Raw genomic sequence first — 21,653 nt, forward strand, 5'->3', positions numbered from 1 at the left:
CTTAGCAATACAATACTGATAAATACTAAAATTATATTATTTGTCAGTATATTTTTAGATTATATATCAATAGCATTGATTTAAAAGCTCATTCCCAGATTATGTATCTGTCACATAAAAAAAGAAACACTGGGGGCTGGGATTTAGCTCAGTGGTTCCGCCACCTGCCTTGCAAGTGCAGAGTTCTGAGTTCAATCCCCAGTACGAAAACAAAAAAAACAACAAAAATAGAAACACTGGAATCGTTGTACACATTTTAATTATGTTTTATCTGTTTTCCAATTAAAAGAACTAAAACAGTATCTAAAACCAGCTTTCATATAAAGTATTTGAAACTCATACTTGTTTTTTTGAGACAGGGTCTTGCTATGTAGTTCAGGCTGGCCTTGGCCTCACTATGTAGCCCAGGCTGGCCCCCAACGCACAGGACTCCTCCTGCCTCAGCCTCCTGAATACTGGGATCGTAGGCGTGCACGACCATACCTAGTGGTTTTGGTTTTAAAAGCTGAAAAAAAATTTAAAATGCCTACAGATTCCCATTACAGTGTACACAGTGATTAGATTGCTTGGTTCTACTATATAAATCACTCTCTATTTTGGAATCTTTTAGGTTTACTTCATCCTCTCTCGGGTCACGTATCAAGTGATAAACAACGTTAGCAAGTTTGGGATTAACAGACTTGTAAGTTCTGGAATCTACAAGGCAGCATTCCCTCTCCATGATGTAAGTCAAATGGCAGAAATGGCCTAAGCGTACTGTGGTGTTGACAGTAGGGAAGGGCTGACCTTCCTGACCTTATGCTTCTTCCTCAGTAAAATGAAGAGAATAGTGTACTGCAAGGTCACAAGCTCCTGAAGGGCCGAAAGGAACCTGACCATTTTTTTCACCAGTGGGGCTCCGGCAGAAAAGATGCTGTGATGAAAGGAGCAGAGGAAGGAATAAACAATTTTTCTCCTGCAGTTAATGGCTGCAGCAGTATCATTTAGCAGCTTCACTATATTAGCATTTCTGGGGCAAAAACTTCTGCTCTGCCATTTTCTAGTTAGATGACCTTGTAAAAGTCATTTACCTGTTCTGTTTCTGTTTCTTTGTCCATAAAGTCAGGGTAATAATAGTACTTACCTCATAGAGCTGTTATTAGGACCAATCAGTGTCAAATGTTAGTTCCTGGCATATATTTAAGTGTTAGCTATTTTCACAATTACTAGCAAATGCTATTATTAAACAGAAAGATATGAGTCCTTTGTAAGGAAAATACTTGTTAGAAATTCTAATTTATCCTTTTCTATACCCTGAAGTACTCTTTTGAAACTTTCCCTGGACTATGCCAGGGCTTTTATAAAGGCACCTGTCAGGGTTCTTGTCACAATAGCAAACCCAAGATAGTTGACATTTTTGAAAGACTGTGTTTGGAGACCATAGCAGCCCTTCAAATTCAAGAGCGTATCTGTAACTGACCGCTTCTTATATGGAATCAGATTTTAACATGTGACCACCCAGACCCTTAGTGATTCCATAAATGCAAGGACAGCTGTTTAAATAAATTTGGTCAATGAAATAAATTAAGTACTGTATTATATGGGATTGTTACTCTGTCACATATATTATTGATTTATTTGAATCTGTAAAGAAAAGACCTGAGATTGCTCATTCCTACTGTGTGCTGCATCCACTGGTGGATGAAGACAGGATTGAGAGATATGAGATAGAAACACTTGGACACTAAGCACCTATTTGGTACATATGGATAAGAGAAGCCGAAAAGAAGGAGCTGAGCTTCCTGAGAGATTTCTTGTGGCTGTCCAGCCCAGTAGCCTATGTGCTTTATTTTTTTGTGCCACCAAAATTAGCACCTATGGCATAACATAAACTTTGGGGACATTTGCAAATAGTTGTCCTGAATATTAATCTAGGAAGCCAAAGTTCGATAGTATTCGGTGGCATTTGCCCCCACCCAGGTCTTTTCCAGGAAAGCCTGTATGTATAGTGGTCCCATAGCCAGGCCTAGGGATGAGCCTGAATGGTATTTAGGAAAGGCGGTTGAAGTCTGGCCTCAAGCCAAGGCTTGACTGGGTGGTAATCTGGTTCTACTTCATAAAGAAGGAGAATGAGTCAGACAAGAAAAAGACCAAGTCAGTTTAAGCAGAGGCAGGAGGTTTTGTTTCTTGAGTAGACTGAATGTGTAACATGATAATCTATTTTCTTTGCTGCTTATTTTCTGTATGTTGTCACAGAATAACTGCTGAACTGGGGGACAAAGAAATGTGGGTTTAGAATTGTCCTGCTGCTAAATGGCCAAAGGCCCTGGTTCCCCCATTGTTCTAGGAGCGGATTGGCCCTCAGGTATTCCTCAGAGATTCACTGTAGAGATTTGCTCTTGGGTGGCCCAATTTTTCATTGTTTATGACTGCCCCACTTGGGGAATATTAGTATTCCTGGGGCTCTCCCTGAGTTTCTATATTATACCCCAGGATTATAACATCCAGGCATTGATCTCTACCCACATTTTCAAATGGTCCTCACTAAACATTAGGTTGTATTTACATTGCTTCCAGCAAGTGAGGGTTCCTTTTTCACAAATGTGACTCTGAAGTATTAGGGTCATATTTTGTAAATAGAGAAAATGTGATTATGATGCTCATTGGTTGCCCTCTGCTTCTCAGTGCAAATTTGGCCAACCATCAGAAGATCCCAGCTGCCCTAATGAACGATTCCTTCTGTATCGGGAGTGGGCTCATCCTCGGAGCATATACAAGAAGCAGCCCTTGGATCTTATCAGGTGAGTAGTTGGAGAGAGTGCCCTTCTGGTATCTAAGTAAGACAGCATTCAGAGAACATTGCCAACCCAGAAAGCTGATGCCACGTTCTGAGCTGGGCTTTTATCGAGTTTTGTCCTGGGTTTCTTTTGAGGCTTCCTTGTGTAGGCAAGACTGAATCATCACCCATGGGGCTCCATCCCTACTCCCTGCAGGTCCATCCAGTATCAATCACATGGCTTACAATCCGGATACTCCAATCATGTGATTTGTCTGTCATGGCCAGTCCCATCCTGAGTCATCTCAGTAGCACAATCTAGGGCCCACTAGATTCACCTCATGGGTATAAGCTCTCAACTGTAGTTCAGTGGCCCCGCTGTGAATGAAAAGATTCTAAGGTTTTAGAGGTTCCTTTCACCAGTTGGGAAGAAAGACCTGCTAAATTGTTTATTGTAGAGGAGTAAATATTAGATTTAGCTTATAGTGCATAATAAGACCTATAAATTTTCACTCCTTTTCTGAATTTGCTGTTAAAAACTGTCATTGTATATCACAAGAAATGATGAGTAGCTCAGGACTTGTCTTTGCAATGCCCCAATGCTGAGTGCTCTCCAAAAGCTTATGTTGTTTGGCCAGGGTGGAGGATCCTTGCTGGTAGAGAGAGGCTAAAGAAATGCACATGAGCAGGTAACAGATTAAAAACAGAAAACTCTTTAATTGGAATACAGTAACAGAATGATGAGATGGGGCAAGAACAATTGTCTTTGAGTAGTTGATATTTGAGCTGAGACTTGGGTAGTGAAAAGAATGGAGTATTTTGAGGATTTGGAAGAAGTCATTCTAGAAATAGAGGTAGCTTATACAATGTTCCTGAAACACAAATACATTTAACAAGATCAAGGAAACATGAAGACCAGTGCCAATGAGGAAGAGAATGATGAGACACAAAGTTAGAGGGGTAGCTGGAGCTCGGAAAGGAGGTTAGACTTCCTGTGTAGTGAGAAGCAACTGTGATATTTTAAATAATTGTCTCATTCACATTTCGCAAAGATGAAGAGCATGGCTTATAGGGGGCATAAGACACAGGGAGACCAAGTAGAGTCTATTAGTGTGAGCCAGGTGAGAAATGGTGCGACGAGATTCGGGATGTATTTTGGGGAGTACAGCTGACGGGATTGGTTAGGGACTGCATGTGGATAGTGAGGAGGAGAGGAGAATTGGATTAGCCCCAAGTCTGTCCAGAGACAAGTGCCTGTTCTTTCTTCAGACTTCTCAGTGCCTCATGCAGGTGCCCTGGTTGGGACAATGCTTTACCTTTATAGTGAGAGTTTTGAAAACACTTGAATAGTTCATTTTACATTTTATTATGGAAAATGTACAAAAGTAGAATAGCATGGCAGGCCTGAGCAGATGTATCATCCTGCTCCAGAAAGTTCTCAACTCACAGCCCTTCTTGTTTCATCTTTACCTCTACCTCTTTTCCTTTCTCCTCCACTGGATCATCTTGAAGCAAATCCCAAATATCATATCATTTCATTAACATCTATTTCTAAATATTTTAGGGTTTCGTTTTTTGAGACAGGGTCTCGCTGTGTAGTTCAGGCTGACCTTCCCAGACTAGCTTCAAATTTGGGTGATCCTCTTGCTTCTACCTCCTGAGTGCTGGGATTACAGGTGTGCACCACCATACCCAGCTGTAAATACTTTAAGCACAGCCAGAATACCCTTTAAAACAAAAGCCATAACTCCCTAAATTCATCGACTAATCAGTGTTCAGATTCCCTTAATTGTCTAAAAAATTCTTAGTGTTTTAGTTCAAATCAAATGTTGCAGCTATATAAAATATCTCAGATTTTCTCGGTTTTTGTTCTTTGTTTCTTGTTTTCCATCCAGTTTTTACAGGAATTCCTTGCATCTGGTTTTATTTCCTGCATTGCACTTTTATTCTCCCCATAGCATTGCTGATATTGCTGAGCTTGTTCCTCTGTCCTGTGCATTTGCCTGACTTAAGGGATGTGATCCTCATCTAGGAGATTTATCTACTTCATGTGACACACTTGATACATGGAGTTAGATGCTTTTATCAGAAGGATCATAAGGTCTAATTATCTCTGTTTTTCTGTGATGCTAGTAGCCCTTAATAATTCTTGCCTTATTATTTCGTAGGGATTTCATTTCATAATTTCATTTGATCAGACTCTAATTCCCTCCTCCCTCATTTATTAGCTGGATTAAAGTCCTGAAGAGGTGCTTTTATTAACCCCGTTTACCCTATACAGTAAGATTGTAAATGAAGATGTTTGTATGTGTTTAAATATAGTCAGTCACCTCTGGTACTGTGGTACTTAGTGTTCATCAACAAATTCAACCCCAGACTCTCCCCCTGTGGTATAATTTCCTCAGTATGTTCATATTCAACTCCTTGAATAAATCCCACCACACATCTTTCAACCTGGATTTTTTTACGGGAGTTTTTCTATCACATTTTTAATTTCCACGAGCTTCATTTTATTCTCACAATGATGCTTACATAGAATCCAGAACCTCTGAGGATAAGGAAATCCACATATGTTCAAGTCCCTGTATAAAATGGTATAATTTTTACATATAAGCTGTGTGCATATTCCCATATACTTTACGTCATCTCTAGATTATTTACAATACCTAATACAATACAAATGCTCTGTAAATAGTGGTGGTACTCTGTTGTTTAGGGAATAATGACAAGAAAAAAGTCTGCATAGTCATTATGAAGAGATTGTTGCTCTCTTAGTATTTTCAGTCAGTAGTTAGTTGAATTCATGAATGTGGAACCCTTGCATGTGGAGGGCTGACTATATTTGAGGTTGACATTGGTATGAAGTTTTCATTTTATTAATCTCCTTATTATTAAATCTGTATCATCTTTTGGCAGGATGGTAAGTCTTAATCAGTAGAAGAGAAACAATTTTCCTACTATATTAAGTACATTTTGCTAAGGAGAGCATATTTAACTATTCTGCGTCCCTGGTCCACATGTGCTTCCCGCATTGCTTCACTAGTAACCCCTTGAGCAGGGAAACAGATTCTTCCCAAAAAGCAATCCAAACAAATTGGAAAGAGCAATTTATAGGAAAAAGACTTTGCACAGGAAAAGAAAGAAAATTTCCCCTGAAAACTCCCATTTTCACCAATAGAGAAAAGAAGATGTGTCCACAAGACAAGGGTAGGATTCTCCGTAAGCATCATTGTGAGAATAAAATGTAGCTCGTGGAAATTAAAAATGTGATAGAAAAACTCCCGTAAAAAAATCCAAGTTGAAAGATGTGTGGTGGGATTTATTCGAGGAGTTGAATATGAACATACTGAGGAAATTATACTATGGGGGGAGAGTCTGGGGTTGAATTTGTTGATAAACACTAAGAAATGAACCATCAAGACAATTAACTTGAGGAAAAGCAAAATATTTGAAAGGAAGGAAAAGGTAATTATAGCAGATGACTTGATTCAGCTGTGAATAGAATCATACTAACATAAAACAAGAGTATTGATCTAACCCTAAATTATAATTTAACTGTGCTGAAAGAATGGAAGCAGACATGTGACTGGCTGGTGAGGCAGGAGGTTGAAAGAGAGCTTAATTCTCATCTTCCAGACTGGAAGGTCAGTGATGAGATGCAAAACTGAGAAATCAATAGGTAGCGCTTCATATTAGCAAAATGGAAGTGATACTCAGAGAATCAGCTCTGAGAGTTGCAAGTAGGTGTGTCTGGACAGCAGGAGATAGGGAAGATGGTTGAGGACGGCTCCTTTTAATAATCAGGCTGTTTAATAATCAGCCTGTTTAGAGTTTTTGACACTGAGCATGTACCTACAAGTTTGGTAAATGAAAGCTGATTTTGTAAGATTGATGTGAAGAGCTGGATGTTTTTTCAGAGACGGTGATCAGCAAATATCCATTTGAAGGGATCCTCATTCTTCCCAGCTTCTGAGTACTAGGAGACAGGAATAAGATTTGGAAAACATATCCAAGCTTGGCTACAATGTAACAGGAATGGCTTAGGACGTAATGACCGCTCTGTCACTCTGAATATCCAAGTAGAGATTATGTGACCAGCTTTCTAAATATGACAAGATATTTTTACTATTGGGAGGTTGGACCAAGCAACTTCTAAGATTATTTTTAATTTTAAATGTGACATGTCCAGGATAGATGGCTTATGAGAACTGTGTAAGTCTCTTTGCACTACTATAATGGAATCCCTGAAGCTAGGTATTTTCTAAGGCTTATTTAGGTCACCGTTTTGGAGGCTGAAAGTCCAAACAGCATAGAACCAGGTCTTAGGAGGGCCCCCTGGCTGCATCATGACATGGCAGGAGGCCATTTGAGAGGGAGAGGTCACATGACAGGAGGCCAGAGAGAGGGAAGGGCCGGTCTTACTCTTTTCTTAGCTCTTGTGAGAACTAACTCATGAGAACTACTTAATTCATTCTGAGGACAGTGCCTTCCGTGACCCCCCCACTGGGTTCCTAAAGGTCACACCACGTCTTAACACTTCCACACTGATGACCAAGCCTCTAACATAGGCAGCCTTAGGTGGCACACTTAACCCAATATCTAAATTTGAGCAATAATAATACATCACAAAAAGCATAACAGAAGATGTGATGAGACATCTCACACCCATAGCCAGGCTTTTCTTTCCCAGGTATGGTTCTGAGCCTGCCATTTGTTTGCCTTCTCTAAGCCAAACCACAAAACTCAGTCCTAGGTAAATGAACTTTGTTCGTCCTGTCCTCTAACATCACATCGGTCCCACCCTGCCTTTTCCTCATGGATGTTGCCTTCAGCTCAGTGCTACAGTCTTTCACAGAATATTACTATTTTGATGTACTTGAATCTTTGCCATGTTAAAATGGAGTAAATTGTTACAGTATTATTTTCCTTTTAGCCCATAATGCCACCCCAAAAATGTGCTGCCTGGGTCAGGACCCCGCCCCCAGCTACACCACTGCTTCAGCCAAGCCTGTAGCCTGTGGCACTGGTCTGGCCCAGGACTCCAGGTTCTCAGAGCTAAGTCTTCACTAGGTAAAGCCTAGCTTTGTAGCCCTGCTCTGTACAGAGCCCAGAGTCTCACACGGGCCTCAGAGCCAAGGAAATCTACAGGTTCCACAGACCAAAACCAAGATGCAGAAGCAAATCAATCTAGGAAGACTGTGGCAAGTCACCGAAACAATCACTTTATTGTTTTCTCCTCATCCCTAAACCTTTCTTTCTGCTGATGCATTTGACCTCCCTTTTGGGAACAATTTTGCCACCGCTTCTTGCTCCCCTTGCCCTTTTCTAATCTCACCTACCTCGTCTCTTCCATTTTACCCAGAGTACACCATTAATCACTTTTTAAGGCCTAGAGAAAAACAGAAGTGCTAGATAATAGCAAATACATGGTGGTTATAGCCATCCTCCCTTCTCCCATTCTCACGTAAGTTTTATAGAATTTTGGTCAGAGAGACATTCTGCTACAGCTTAGCACAGTGGACCTCCTTATCCACATTCATTTTTGACCATTTCAGTTGCCTGTGTCCCAGGAGGAAGGATGACTATGGTACAAGATACTTTGAGAGAGAGACCACATTCACATAACACTTATTACAGCAGAGTATTATAATTGTTGTGTCTTATTATTCATTATCTTATTGTGTATATTTATAAATCAGACTCTTTCACTGGTGTGTATATTTAATGTATATGGAAAAAGCGTAGCATATTTAGGATTCAGTACTCTCCAGGGTTTCAAGCATCTACTGGGGGTGATCGTGGAATGTACACCGCACAGTTCGGGGGGACAATGGTATTCTCATCAGTCATTTTCTTGCTATTGTTTGTGGTTTATATTTCCTCCAAAAGAAGTTCCTAAGTATGTAAGGGCAGGTAACTGAGCAGATTATCCATTTGTTTTGTGCATATTAAAAATCATCTTGGACAGTGTGTAAAACAGTGCTAGCATTTACAAAGAGTGATAATGATACTGTATTTGCCCCATATTCAGCATTTTTCCCTGTCTTGTTCTCTTCTAAATTCACTTTGCTTCAACCACCAAATCAGTGATAATGATCAGTACTTGTGAATATGTAATAAACCTTTTGTTTCACAGACTCCAGGGTCTGCTTTGAAGATGGATATGCCTTAAGGGTGAATTGAGTCAGAAGTTTATGTGAAGCCTCCTTTATTTAAAATAAAAAATTAATATTAGGGTGAAGGTGTTGAGTGACTCTTTGTGTCTTCTAAAAATAATTTGTCTTTCTTCAGGAAATATTATGGAGAGAAGATTGGAATCTATTTTGCTTGGCTGGGCTATTACACTCAGATGCTCCTCTTGGCAGCAGTCGTGGGGATGGCCTGCTTTCTCTACGGATATCTTAATCAGGATAATTGTACATGGAGGTAACCTTGATTTATTCCTCATTGCCACACTGAAAAGATGATTAGACATAAAATAATTTTCAGGGCTTTAGACTGTTTTGGTTAAAAAAACACTCGTTGCCTTGGATGATATATCCTTTGTTCTGGGCATAATAACCAGTGGAAAAAAACTTCTTCTCAGATAATCCAACCCGGCCTCTGACAGGAATATTATCCTTAGGAAACACTCCAATATTTTAAGACAATACTTTGTTTGAAAAAGAAAGGCAGCCTGGCTGGAGGATTGCCCTTGAACTTCTGGCCCCAGAGGAATGCTTCAGTCAGCCCTGCAGATGTGGGCCAAAGAGCAGCTTAGATTTCTTCAGGGTTTCAGTGGGAAAAGTGGTGAAGCTGGTGTTTTTCAGTTTTTAGCAAAGACTTCTCAATCTTTATTAAGAATTGTGTGTTTAAAAACTCAAATAACCAGTCATTGTTTTGTTTTTTCTTTTACAATATAATTCCTTACAGTGTCAGAGGAAAAATAAATGACAGATAGTTCTTGTCTTTGATGCTAGAATTCAGACACCAACTGCACTGTCTAAAGGGAAGTCCCCGCTTGCCGGCACACTCCGATTTCACCATCACTGTTCACAACTGCATTATCATTGCCCTGCTTTTGGTGGTCTCCACCTCCAGAAGGGATCCAGCACAGAACCAGACATTTTTCTCTTGATCATCTGGCCTTTCCTGATGTGACAGCCAGATAAAAATTTCTGGGGACCAGTATTGAGTTGATGACCAAAATTTTCAACCCCCAAGCATATCATTCTGCTTCTGAGGCAGAATACTTTCATGGCAGCCCTGACACACAGGTGTAATTCCCCATCCCATTTAGCAGAGAATTCTGAACCTCTTGTGTCCATTATGGCTTCTTGGCTACTAAGCTGCACATGGATTTTGAAGTATTTTACCTTCTTCACTGAAAAAGCATTTGGAGCCAGCAGCTTAATGTTGATACCTTTTCCCTGAATTTCTCTTGGGCATCTTCATTGTTTTCTGTATCTTCCCAGCTTAAAAAAATAACAACAAAAGCACCTCAAAAATACATCTTCCGAGTGGAAAAGTTGGAATTTTGTAAGGTTCTCTCTCAAGTGGTTGTTCTTATTATAACTTATTTTATAAAATCACCATGATGACCACATCACATATTTCCTGCCACTTCACACAGACTCTGGGGTCAAAACTGTTTGGCTTTAATTATTAAATATCTTTAAAATGTTTAGAAGACATGAATTTTAAATATTTTTAGTTCTGTTATGTGCTTAGTACATTCACAAGCATAGAAAATATATTTAAAATGTGAGGAATAGCGATCCATCATCCAGTTTAAGAAAAAGAAGTCAGGTGTGGTGGCACATGCTTATCCCAGCATGGGATCTGGGAGGCTGAAACAGGAGTACTGCATGTTCAAGCTCTGGGCTCAATCCCCAGTATAGACAGAGACAGAGAGAGAGGAAAAACATTATCGCTGCCTGTAAGTTTCTTGTTCAATTTTATCCCTTTCCTTTCTATTTTGGAAAAAACTATTGTACTAAATTTTGTATTTAGAATTCCTTTGTATTTACCTTAAAAATATTTAATTTTGCATGGCTTTGAAAATACGTATATACATGTATAAGTGGAGGATACTACAGGTATTTCCTCCTTTAAAAAAATGCCTAAAGTCTATATCCTGTTTTTTTGAAAAAGGTGTAATTCAGTAGTATACATGCACCCATTTAAACTGTAAGATTCAGTACACTTTAAGTATACTCACAGACTTTTGTAGCCATCATCACCACCTAATTTTAGAACATTTCATCTCCCCTAAAAGAAAGCAGAGCCCATTAGCAGTCTTCTAACCCCCCTTTCCCTTAGCCCTTGGCAACCACTAATGTGCATTGCATTTCTGTGGATTTGTCTATTCTGGGCATTTCACAAAAGTGGAACTGTAACAGTGTGTGGTCTTTTGTGACTTCTACTTAGCTTATTTTCAAGGTTTATCCATGTTGTAGCATTTATCAGTAGTTCATGCCTTTTATAGCCAAATAATATTCCACTATATGGATATACCATGTTCTTTATCCATTCATCGTTTGATGGACATTAGGGTTACTAACACGCTTTGGCTATTATGAATAATTCAATTGTGACTGTTCATTTGACAGTTTTTGGGGGGGAGGTATGGTTTCAAATCTCTTGAGAATATAGCAGAAAATAGAATTGCTGGGGTACATGATGTCCCTATGTTTAACACTTTGAGGAACTGCCCAAATATTTTCCCAAGTGGCTGCACCATTTTACATTCTTGTCAGCAGTGCATGAGGATTCCAGTTTCTCCACACTCTAGCCAGCACTTATTTATGGTTTTTCTTTTTTAATATTAATTTTCCTAGGGCTGCTGATTTAGTGCAGCAGCACAGTGCCTGACTGGCAAGTGCGAGGTCCTGAGTTCGATCCTTGGTACTAGAAAACAAAACTGTTAATCATCCTAGATAGTATGAAGTGTGTCATTGCTAGTTTTTATTTTTCTCATGCCAATGATGTTGAATGTCTTTCCATATACTGTCATTAGCATAGCTTCCTTGAAAAACATCTGTTCAAATCCTTTCCCTACTTTAATTATGTCATCTTGTTATTGTTGAGTTGCGATCCTTCTGTATATATTTGGGATAGAAGTCTCTCATTGGATATTGTCTTAGTCTGCTTGCAGTGCTATAGCAAAATGGCATAGACTGGGACAGAAATTTATTTCTCATAGTTCCTGAGGCCGGAAGTTGAAGATGAAGGTACCAGTCATTGGTGTTTGGTGTGGGCTGCATCCTCTGGAAGGAATCTTGTGTCCTCACAGGGCAGACGGGGAGAGGGCCAAGCTGCCTCGGTCAGCTCCTCCACAGTTGTGATCTTAAGGCAGGAGCACTCACAGGACCCACCTCTAAATACTGTCACACTGGTAACACTGGAAGTTCCGAGGAAACACATTCAAACTGTAGCAGTTGTACTAAAAATGTTCTTTCCCACTTTGTGAGTGTTTTTTCACTTTCTTAGTGGTATCCTTTGATGCACAGTAAATTTTCATTTTTGTGACATCCAGTTTACCTTTTTTTTCCTTTGGCTATTTGTGCTTTTAGTATCATATCTAGAAATTAGTAATCCAGAATCAGGAAGATTTTCAGTGTTTGTCTTCTAAGAGTCTGATAGTTTTCGATCTGTGATTCATTTTGAGTTAATTTTTGTAAGTAGTATGAGGTAGGGGCCCAACTCTACTGTTTTCGTGTACATATTCAGGTGTCCCAGCATTTTTGAAAAATTTCTTTCCCCAGTGAATTGCTGTGGCACCCTTGTTGAAAATCAGTTGCCCTTGGGCCGAGGATTTAGCTCAGTGGTTCCGGCACCTGCCTCACAAACGCAAGGTCCAGTACCAAAAAAAGAAAAAAAGAAAAAAAAGAAAATCAGTTGCCCTAAGTATGAGAGTTTTTATATTCTCGATTCCTTTCCAGCTATCAATAGTCAGTCCTTTGTGCAAGTGCCACACTATATTGATTACTGTGTAGTAAGCTTTGAAAGTAGAAACTTCCAAGTCTCATCTTCTTTTAAAGATGGTTTTAGCTGTTCTGCATTTTCACAGTCTTTATTGACTGCTTAGTTCTCTCTGGTTTAAGGCCATACTTTTCTGTTTCTTATAGTTTTTATGTTGAGAACTTAGCATATTTAATATGATAAGATAGCCAATATGGACATCAGATTTTCCCTCTCCTTGGGGTTTGTTGTTAGTTTTATTTTCTGTTATCTCTGCTGCTGTTCTTTGTTTGGTTGCTTCCCTGGACTAATTCTGTGAAGTCTGTATTCTTTGTCATGTGTGGCTACTGAAGTCTGTGTTCTATAAGTTTAGTTTGCTGGCACCAGCAAGGTCATTTTCTCTGCCTGTGTGTGTCAGGGTGGGTTGAACACTCAAGACTGTCCTGCAGTCCCTCAGCCTTGCTCCATCATGCTTGGGCACAACCTCAAGGCTAGCCAGAGGTGCTGGGTTACAGTTTTCTTAGGTCTTTCCTGACCTTGTGCACTGCCCTGCACATGCACAGGGCCTTCTACAAACCCAGACATGCATTGGAGCCTTTTAAAGCCTTTGTGGATACCTTAGTTCCTAATTTGTCTTTTGAAGTTCTTTGGTTACCTTCTTGTTAACCTGTCCTGGTATCATGGCCTCAGGCAGTTGCATTGTTAAGTAATTTCTGCTGCTGTCTTTCACCGGGTGCTTTGGGGATTGGGCTGTTTGCACAGTTTGAACGCTCAGTATGAAGTTAAAGAATGACAAATTCTGAGCGTTGAGCTTTTCCATGGCTGTACTAAAAAAGTCAAATATTGACAGTTCCCTAGGGATGAGATTTTGGGACAGGTCCAGTCTACTTCTGCCCCATTCAGTGGCTGCCAGGTCGCTGTTCTTCACCGCTGCTGTGATTGTCAGTCTGTTGGTTTTTAAGGCTGACATGAAGCTAGGGAGATAGGGCTGGTCACTGGTCAAGTTAAAATTCCCCAGAGCTCACTTGGGGCGGGGGCCCAGTATTGGGCACTGAACCCAAGGCCTTTCCACTGAGCTACATTACTACTCCTTTTTTTTATTTTCTGACAGTTGCATAGCCTGTAGTCTCACTAAGTTACATAGCCTGTAGTCAAACTTGGGATCCTTCTCCCTCAGCTTCCAGTGGTGCTGGAATTACCATTGAGCCAGATTTAGCTCACTATTCTTATAAAGATTTAACTAGTTTCCCTCAAATAAGTGTGCTCTAGATCACTGCAGTGCTTGGTTTATTTCCAGAGTTCTACAAAGTCTGATTTTGACAGTTTTAAACATTCTGATGCATAATTGTTTGTCCATTTGTTTGTTTGTTTGAGAGAGGGTCTTATTATGTAGTTCAAGCTGGCCTTGAACTCACTGTGTAGCCAGGTTGGCCTTGAACTTGTGTTGATCCTCCTGCCTCAGCCTCCTGAGTGCTGGGATTACAGGCGTGCACCACCACACTTGACTATCTGGTGCATAATTCTTTACCATTATTTTTGCATGTTGCAAAACTTTTACCAGTCTGTGTCTAGTATTTTCTCCTCTCTTTAATAATGTTTCTAGGCTGGGGATTTAGCTCAGTGGTTTCGCCGCCTGCTGCGCAAGTGCAAGGACCTGAGTTCGATCCCCGGTACCAAAAAAATAAAATAAAATAATGTTTCTAATAATATTCTTCCTTTCAAAAAATCTTAACTATGCCAACATTTTCCTTCATGGTTTATGCTTTGTGGTTTCATACTGATGAAATTTCTCCTTACCCTAAGGTCAATAGCAGTCCTGTCTGTTGTTAATAAGTTGGCGCTCTGGGCCTTCTCATTTTCCACCTGGGATCAGTTTGTGTGGGATATGATGTTTAATTTCATGATTTTCCAGTTGGACATTCTCTTGTTGAATGGCAGTGTTCGCTTTAGTGATTTGCTGCACCAGCTTTGTCCTGAGTCAGTTTTTGTACAGGCAAAGATCTTTATTCTGTTCTGTTGGTTGTTTTTCTTAACCTATGCCGGTACTTCAATACTTTTTAACTGTTGTGAGCTTTTGTTCCTCTGTGGAATTTATAGTTTAAGTGGGAGAGATGGGACATCTTTAAATATTGATTCTTCCAAATTATGAATATGATGGTATAGGCCTCCTTCACTGTCTTCTGAACAGTTTTTAAATTTTTGCCATAGAAATCTGAAGACCTCTTGGACTGAATTTATCCCTATACTTTTTAAGCTATAGAAAATTGCATTATGGGACTGGGTATTTAGCTCAGTGGTGCCACACCTGCGTGGCAAGCACAAGGTCCTGAATTTGATCCCCAGTACCATGGGGGGGGGGAGAAAAGAAAATGACATTTTAAAATTATTTCCTAATTATAGCAAGTGTATGGAGACACATTTTCTTTTTCTGTGCCTGTATACATTTTGTACATTGACTTAATATCCAGCAAACTTTACTAAGCTCATTAATTCTAGTAATTAGTAAGTTTCATTGAGTGATCTAAATAAATAATCATGTAATCTATTAGTAATAAAAGTTTTCTTAGCCAGGTGTGGTTGTGCACACCTGTAAGCCTAGTACTCAGGGAGGCTGAAGCAGGAGAACTGCAAGTTCAGTCTCACCCTGAGTGACTTAGTGAGACCCTGACTCAAAATAAAAAATATTTTAAAAGGGCTGGGAGTGTAGCTTAGTGCAAATATGCTGGAATCAATCCTGAATGACATAAAAAAATATTTCTCCTTTCTTTCTGGCCAATCTTCTTGACAATCTTTCTTGTTCTTAATGTGCTGGCAGGGACTTCTAACTAAGACAAGTGGTGATAGTAGAACTCTTTGTCATGTTCTTCAGCTAAAGGAGATACTTTCAACATTTACTATTATATATGATTTTTATAGGGTTTATGTAGCAAGCTTTTATCAGGCTAATGAAGTTTACTTCTTTTGCTAGTTTTGCAGAAGTATAGATTAGTTTCTTATAAATAGATACTGGATTTTATCATCCTGTAGAAAGGAAATTCTTTCATTAAAATTTTTACATTTTTATTTCTCTTTAGCAAAGAAGTTTGTGATCCGGATATTGGTGGCAATATCATAATGTGTCCTCAGTGTGATAAGCTTTGTCCATTTTGGAAGCTCAATATTACTTGCGAGTCCTCAAAGGTAATCTTTATTATTCTAAATATTTACACATAAATGAAACTTTTAAAATTCTATCACTTAAGTGTTACATAGAAATTATATCTTTTTTCTCTGAGGAATTTGGAAGGGTGTTTTTTGACTAAACTTCCAGACAGTCTGAAGGGTAGTATGTAATGTGTATTTATTCCTCTTTCACAAATAATAGAGATTAAAAGCCTTGTCTAGGGCTGGGGATTTAGCTCAGTGGTTTTGCCACCTGCTGCACAAGCGCAAGGACCCAAGTTTGATCCCCGGTAACAAAAAAAAAAAGGTTTGTCTAAAATCTCATGGAGAGCCAGTAAGAAAATGGTGGAATTGAAATTGAGTATTTCAGGTAATCAAAACAGAGTCTCATACCAGCTTATTTTATGAACACTTTTTATTGCATTTATTATTATAAGTATTTTCCTTAACTCAAGTGAATAGAAATGTCATATTTGTACTTAAGAAATTTGTACTTGTGAGATTTGTGTTTTCTATATTTCAAAGTTTGTTGAGACTATGATTGGATTTTTAAAGACCTTGCTGGTCAGATTTAGACTGTATGTATCAATACATATATAGTTTTGTTGATAAGTGATAAAAGAAGTTTGTCTCAAAATATTCTCAGAAAACACATCTAGCTCACCTTATACACGCAGGTTGTTTGAGCTCTTAAAATCCAGGAGGTTTAGGAAAAGCATTGAGATCAGAAGAGCTTACTGAGAAGCAGGCTGGAAATTCCATAGAGGTGAAGGAAGATTCACCTTCCTTTAGCTTCCGAGCATCTTCCTGATGACTGACGTGCCACCTCCCCTCGTCATGGTCCTCTTGTCCTGCTATGAGAGGTTAGGAGTCAGTATATGGCCCTAGAACATTCTGACCTACTACTGTAAATCTTTTTTTTTTTTTGGTGGTACCAGGGATTGAACTCAGGACCTTGCACTTGCCAGGCAGGCACCACTGAGCCAGATCCCTGGCCCCTACTACTATAAATCTGATTCCAACAGAATATATATTTTATACTTTTCAAAGTTCTTATACTGATGTTACTGCTTTTGATAAATACACCATCCCTGTGAGATAGGTAAAAATAGAGTATCTGCATTTTACAGATTAAAACACTAAAGATCTGAGAGATTAAATAATCTCCGTAAGGTCACCCACTGACAATTGGCAAAGCATTGATGGCAAATCTGCATTTCTTGTCATTGCCATGTTCCTTGACAGCTGACAGTGCTACCAGGCACTTCACTCCCAAACCCGGATTTACATTTGAAACCCTATTTCACCACTTGGTTAAAATGATTGCAGGGCATTGTTAACACTTTTTCTTTCTTATATTTCTGAATAAAAGAGACTTACTGCCCCCCAGATATAAACATCTCTGCTAGATCACACAAAGTAAAAGACTTGAAGATGGGAAGAAGGAAGTTCTTTCCAGTAATGCTGGCTCCGATTAAGTCATGAGTCAGCACACATCTGGAGGCCCTGGATTTAAGCATAGGCCAGGGATACTAGAGGCAAATTGTACTCTGAAAAAATACAAATGCGAAGTCCACTTCCTTCAAGCAGTTCTCTCCCTCACACTTCCCTCTGCAACTCTTCCCTCATTTCCTCTGCTCCATCCTTAGCATATGACTTTCACATGTCTCTCTGTACAACTCTTCCCATTGTTTTGGAAACCAGTGGGTCCTTGATTTTAGTTCAGTTTCTTGAAAGACCTCTTAAATCTTGCCAGTGTGATATACAAAGGGAGGAAACATATAAAAGAATGTGGAAGAAATGGTAAAATGGGAAAAAAAAGTTCAAAAAAGGACACATTTTCTAGCTTTATTATTTGTTGGTTAATTCATTTATTCCTTTTTTCTTCATACATTTGTTTATGTGATTTCTACCTCTTTTTTGAAAGAGAAGAGTAATCACTAATTGATAATGTACACTAGAAGGATTAACAAACTAAAAATAGTAATATAAAGTGAGAACCAAGGAAATGAAGAAACAATTATGCAGAAATAGGGCTGATGGTTTTTATTACGACTGAACGTTGAAAAAGAATTTTAGCTTTGTGCCTAGCGTGATAAAAGGAAAACATGGTAAGTTCTAATATTTTGCTCTTAGAAGTACATTAACTTATAGTGGGGTTTTTTTTCACTCTTGAAGAAAGAAAGCATAAAAAGTAATTAAACATTCTGATTGGTTTTTCTGCTTAAAGTCATCATGTGCAGCACCCTCTTTTTTACCTTGCTTCATGTGACTCAGACAGTATGCTAATTCAGGGCAGCTCTTAACCTGCTGCCTTGTCCTCTGTGCCGTCCAGCCAAGCAGGCCAAGCTAGGCGTCTTATTAAGAAAGTCCCCTGCGTACTTGGCCGCCTTCTTCCCCTTTCCACATGGCTCTCGTGGGACACAGAGCAGAGAAGTGAAACATCTTATTCTTTCACCTGGATTCTTGATTCTCACACATGTTGCAAGTATTTAAACTTCATCCCCCACCTAGGAATGCAAAACCTGTCATCTTGAGCTAGGTAGCCAGTGTGATCTTGGCAGTGACAGTAAACTTGATGTCCCTCACCACTTCAGTTTTTCTCTCTACTCCTGACAGATATGTTTTGACTTTCCCAAAGAGTAGAGCTGAGGTTTCACACATAGTATTTTTTATTTCCAAAGTGAGTGGGCAAAAGTATCAGGACAAACAGGGAAGTATCAAATAGAGAAAGACTTGCATTGATTACTAAAATGGGACTGACCCTGGAGGGAATGTTTAATTTATAACATGCAAGAGCTCTTTTTCATAGGACTTTTCATATAATTTACAATAAAGGTTAAAGCATAACAATAAAAGACAACTCGAAGATGATGATTCCATGAGTCAAAACCAAAAGTTTTGTAATATGTGCTTTATAGAATCGCAAGACTAGAGGAGTAGGTGGAGAGCATTGTTCCCCTAGCAGTCATGCTTTTATTAATTCTGTCTTCCTTGAGCTGGATTTTTTAAAAGAATAATTGAGTAAGACAATTTAGGATCATGCTTTCTGATCAGGATATATGTGGATGATCAAGGAGGCATTTATATGCTTTGGAAACCAGATGGATGAGATGATGACTAGGTTTCTTTTTTTTTTTAACAAGAATAACATGACTAGTGTTTTTCCATAGATAACAGTTTACCCACCCTTTGTGAGTGTAAAAGACAACCCCCAAAATTATGTAAAACAAAGTAGACTGAATTTTGATTAGCATATGAAAAGTTTGCTTTTTTTCACCCCTACCTAGCTTCTTTTTCTACCCAATTGTTGCCATCTTTACTTTTCATTTTACCTATTACAAAGTAGATATATCTTTGCCACTTTTGCATTATCTTTACAGTTTTAAGAAATGTAAAAACACTTATTGACAAAAATTTGTAACCAATTGAAAGGTCTTCCAGGAAGTCATAGATGGGGATGGGCTCTTTGTGTACCAGTACTAGCAAAGAAACCAGACTTAGCAGAGCTAAGAATAGAGCCTTCTTTGGCTGTATAACATATCTGTGTTACTTATCATTCATGATGATTGTAATGTTAGAGAAACCACCTGTGTATCCTTTATCCTAATGAAAGCACCTTCCAGCCACAAGATAAAAGCCACCCTTGGGTTTGAGGAAACCGGGCTCTTCTGGCAGAGAAACATCTTCACGTACACACAGCTTTGTACTTCTTTTAACAAGAAAAGCAGGAATTCCGGACTTGCTCCTTTGAGAAGGGTGAAATGACGCTAAGATGCAAATCATAAATCTGAAAGTTGCTCACAGGGCATCATGTTGTTAGAGCCACTGTATTCCTCACATTCATATGACATCTTCTAAAAAGAGGCCATTTTTCAGTCCTGACGAAGGCTTTAAGCTGAGTGGGATCTTAGTAGCTGCACCTGTTTTCTTTATTGTCGTACAGAAAGATTCCATTGGAAGATGCACTCAATATAGCAAAGGCTGTTTGCTTTTAAAAGCATGAGAAATTCCACCTGTAAGTCTGTATACATATGGTGATTGTTAAAGTAGGTATCACCTTTAAAAGAAATTCAGACTGCTTATACAAGACATTGCATATTTACTTAATTCTAATAAGGGAAGAACTTTGATTCATTTACATGTTGTTTTCCAGAAATTGTGCATCTTTGACAGTTTTGGAACCCTAGTCTTTGCAGTATTTATGGGAATATGGGGTAAGTTGTTTTTATTTTTATACATTCAATTTACTAGTATTATGCAGTTTCATATAGGCTGTCAAACAACCCACCTGTAAGACTTTGTATTGCCTAAGCTTCAGTTTTGCTAGAGCTTCATTTGTAATTCTAAGGCCATTATATCAGTTAGCCTTTACTGCGTAAAAATACACCTTCAAATGTAGTGGCTTAAAGCATTATTAAACCCTATTGCTCAGTTTACTATTTGCCATGGTTCTGTGGGTCGGCTGGAAGGTGGCTCAGTGATCTCTGCAGCGAGCTGATGGCTCCACTGGGGCTAGATGGTCTGGCAGTTAAAAGCCTGTATTGGTTGGGGGGCTCAGCTGGGAAGGCTTTTCTCTGCTCCATCGGGTCGCCCATCCTTAAATAGACTAGCACAGGGTTCTTCATATGGTTTCAGGGTTCCAAAGAAAAGCAAGAGAGGACAAGACCTAAAGTTCAGGCATTTTTAAGCATATGGTTGCATCAAGTTCACTGATGTTTCATCAACCAAAGCAGGTCATGTGGCCAAGCCAGCATCAGTGTAGGGGTGAAGGATGGGAGAGCTACCTCAAGGCTTGGATACAGGAGTGTGATTCCTTCATTGGAAGCTATTATACATAAAGCATACCTTATCTGAAATGCTGGGACTGAAAATGTTTCAGTCTTTTCAGATTGTGGAATATGTGTATAGACTACCAGTTGAATATCCCTAATCCAAAAATCTGAAATCTGAAATGCTCCAATATCTGAAGTATTTGAGCATATCATATCAGTGCTCAAAAATTTTCAAATTTTGAAGCATTTCAGACTTTTGGGCCTGTATTTACAACCATCCCTGTAGTTGTGGTCCCATCTCATTTTTGTGGAGGTGAGAACGGGGAAGAAGCAACAACAAAAGGATTATGGGCGAGCTTTATGTTTACACATCTATATGAATGATTACTTAGTATATTGTCTCATAATGCAAATTGTGTAATAAGTAAAATAGATATAATCCTAAAGAACGTTAAGTCCCCACTGTGTTTGTTTTTTACTTTATATAGCTTCGTTGATTTAATGACACAATTCTTTTCTTTAAATGGAGACTTCTAAATGTTTAATTGATGTACATGTTCTAACATAGGAGAAAAATTTGCATTTTTAAAGACAAATACATTTCCAGTTTCATCCTGTGCAGAAAGGGACAGTAGGGTTCGGGTTAAAGGAAGCTGGGGGAAAGAACTGACCCAAGTTTCTTAAGAGGAAACATCAATCCATGCAACATGTAGAAAGCCTTACTCCCAAGTATCTTCAGCAGTCTGTCTCTTTTGGAATGGTTGTGCCTACAAAAAGGGTCACCAAATGGATCAGTGAACAGACAAAATCCAGTTATTGTGCACACTATTTAGAGATGTTAGTTGCCACTCATGGATAAAGTGAACTATAAAGGTGCCAGACTTAGTAAGTGACATTGTCATTAGATATTTTCCATGTTTTTGCTGGAGACCACACTGGCAAAATTTGACACATAAAAATAAAGATCAGATTTATATATTAAGATCCCCTACACTCCTCCATTGTAAAAATACATCTTT

The 21,653-nt window shown here is 38.9% G+C and overlaps 1 protein-coding gene across 2 annotated transcripts in view; it reads left to right on the forward strand.

Moving 5' to 3' along the window:
* The window catches only part of Ano6 (anoctamin 6), a 181,697-nt gene that overhangs the window by 117,527 nt on the left and 42,517 nt on the right, over window positions 1-21,653 (forward strand). For both annotated transcript variants that reach the window (XM_004863154.4, XM_087199956.1), the window contains exons 6-10: window positions 611-724; window positions 2,665-2,780; window positions 9,047-9,181; window positions 15,772-15,877; window positions 20,016-20,076. In XM_004863154.4, the coding sequence (XP_004863211.1) occupies window positions 611-724; window positions 2,665-2,780; window positions 9,047-9,181; window positions 15,772-15,877; window positions 20,016-20,076 (532 nt within the window). The remainder of the gene's footprint in view (window positions 1-610; window positions 725-2,664; window positions 2,781-9,046; window positions 9,182-15,771; window positions 15,878-20,015; window positions 20,077-21,653) is intronic.

Source organism: Heterocephalus glaber, unplaced genomic scaffold (assembly GCF_053883595.1).
Source record: "Heterocephalus glaber isolate CG9 unplaced genomic scaffold, H.glaber_assembly_v1.0 deba00001733, whole genome shotgun sequence".
Lineage (NCBI taxonomy): Eukaryota > Metazoa > Chordata > Mammalia > Rodentia > Bathyergidae > Heterocephalus > Heterocephalus glaber.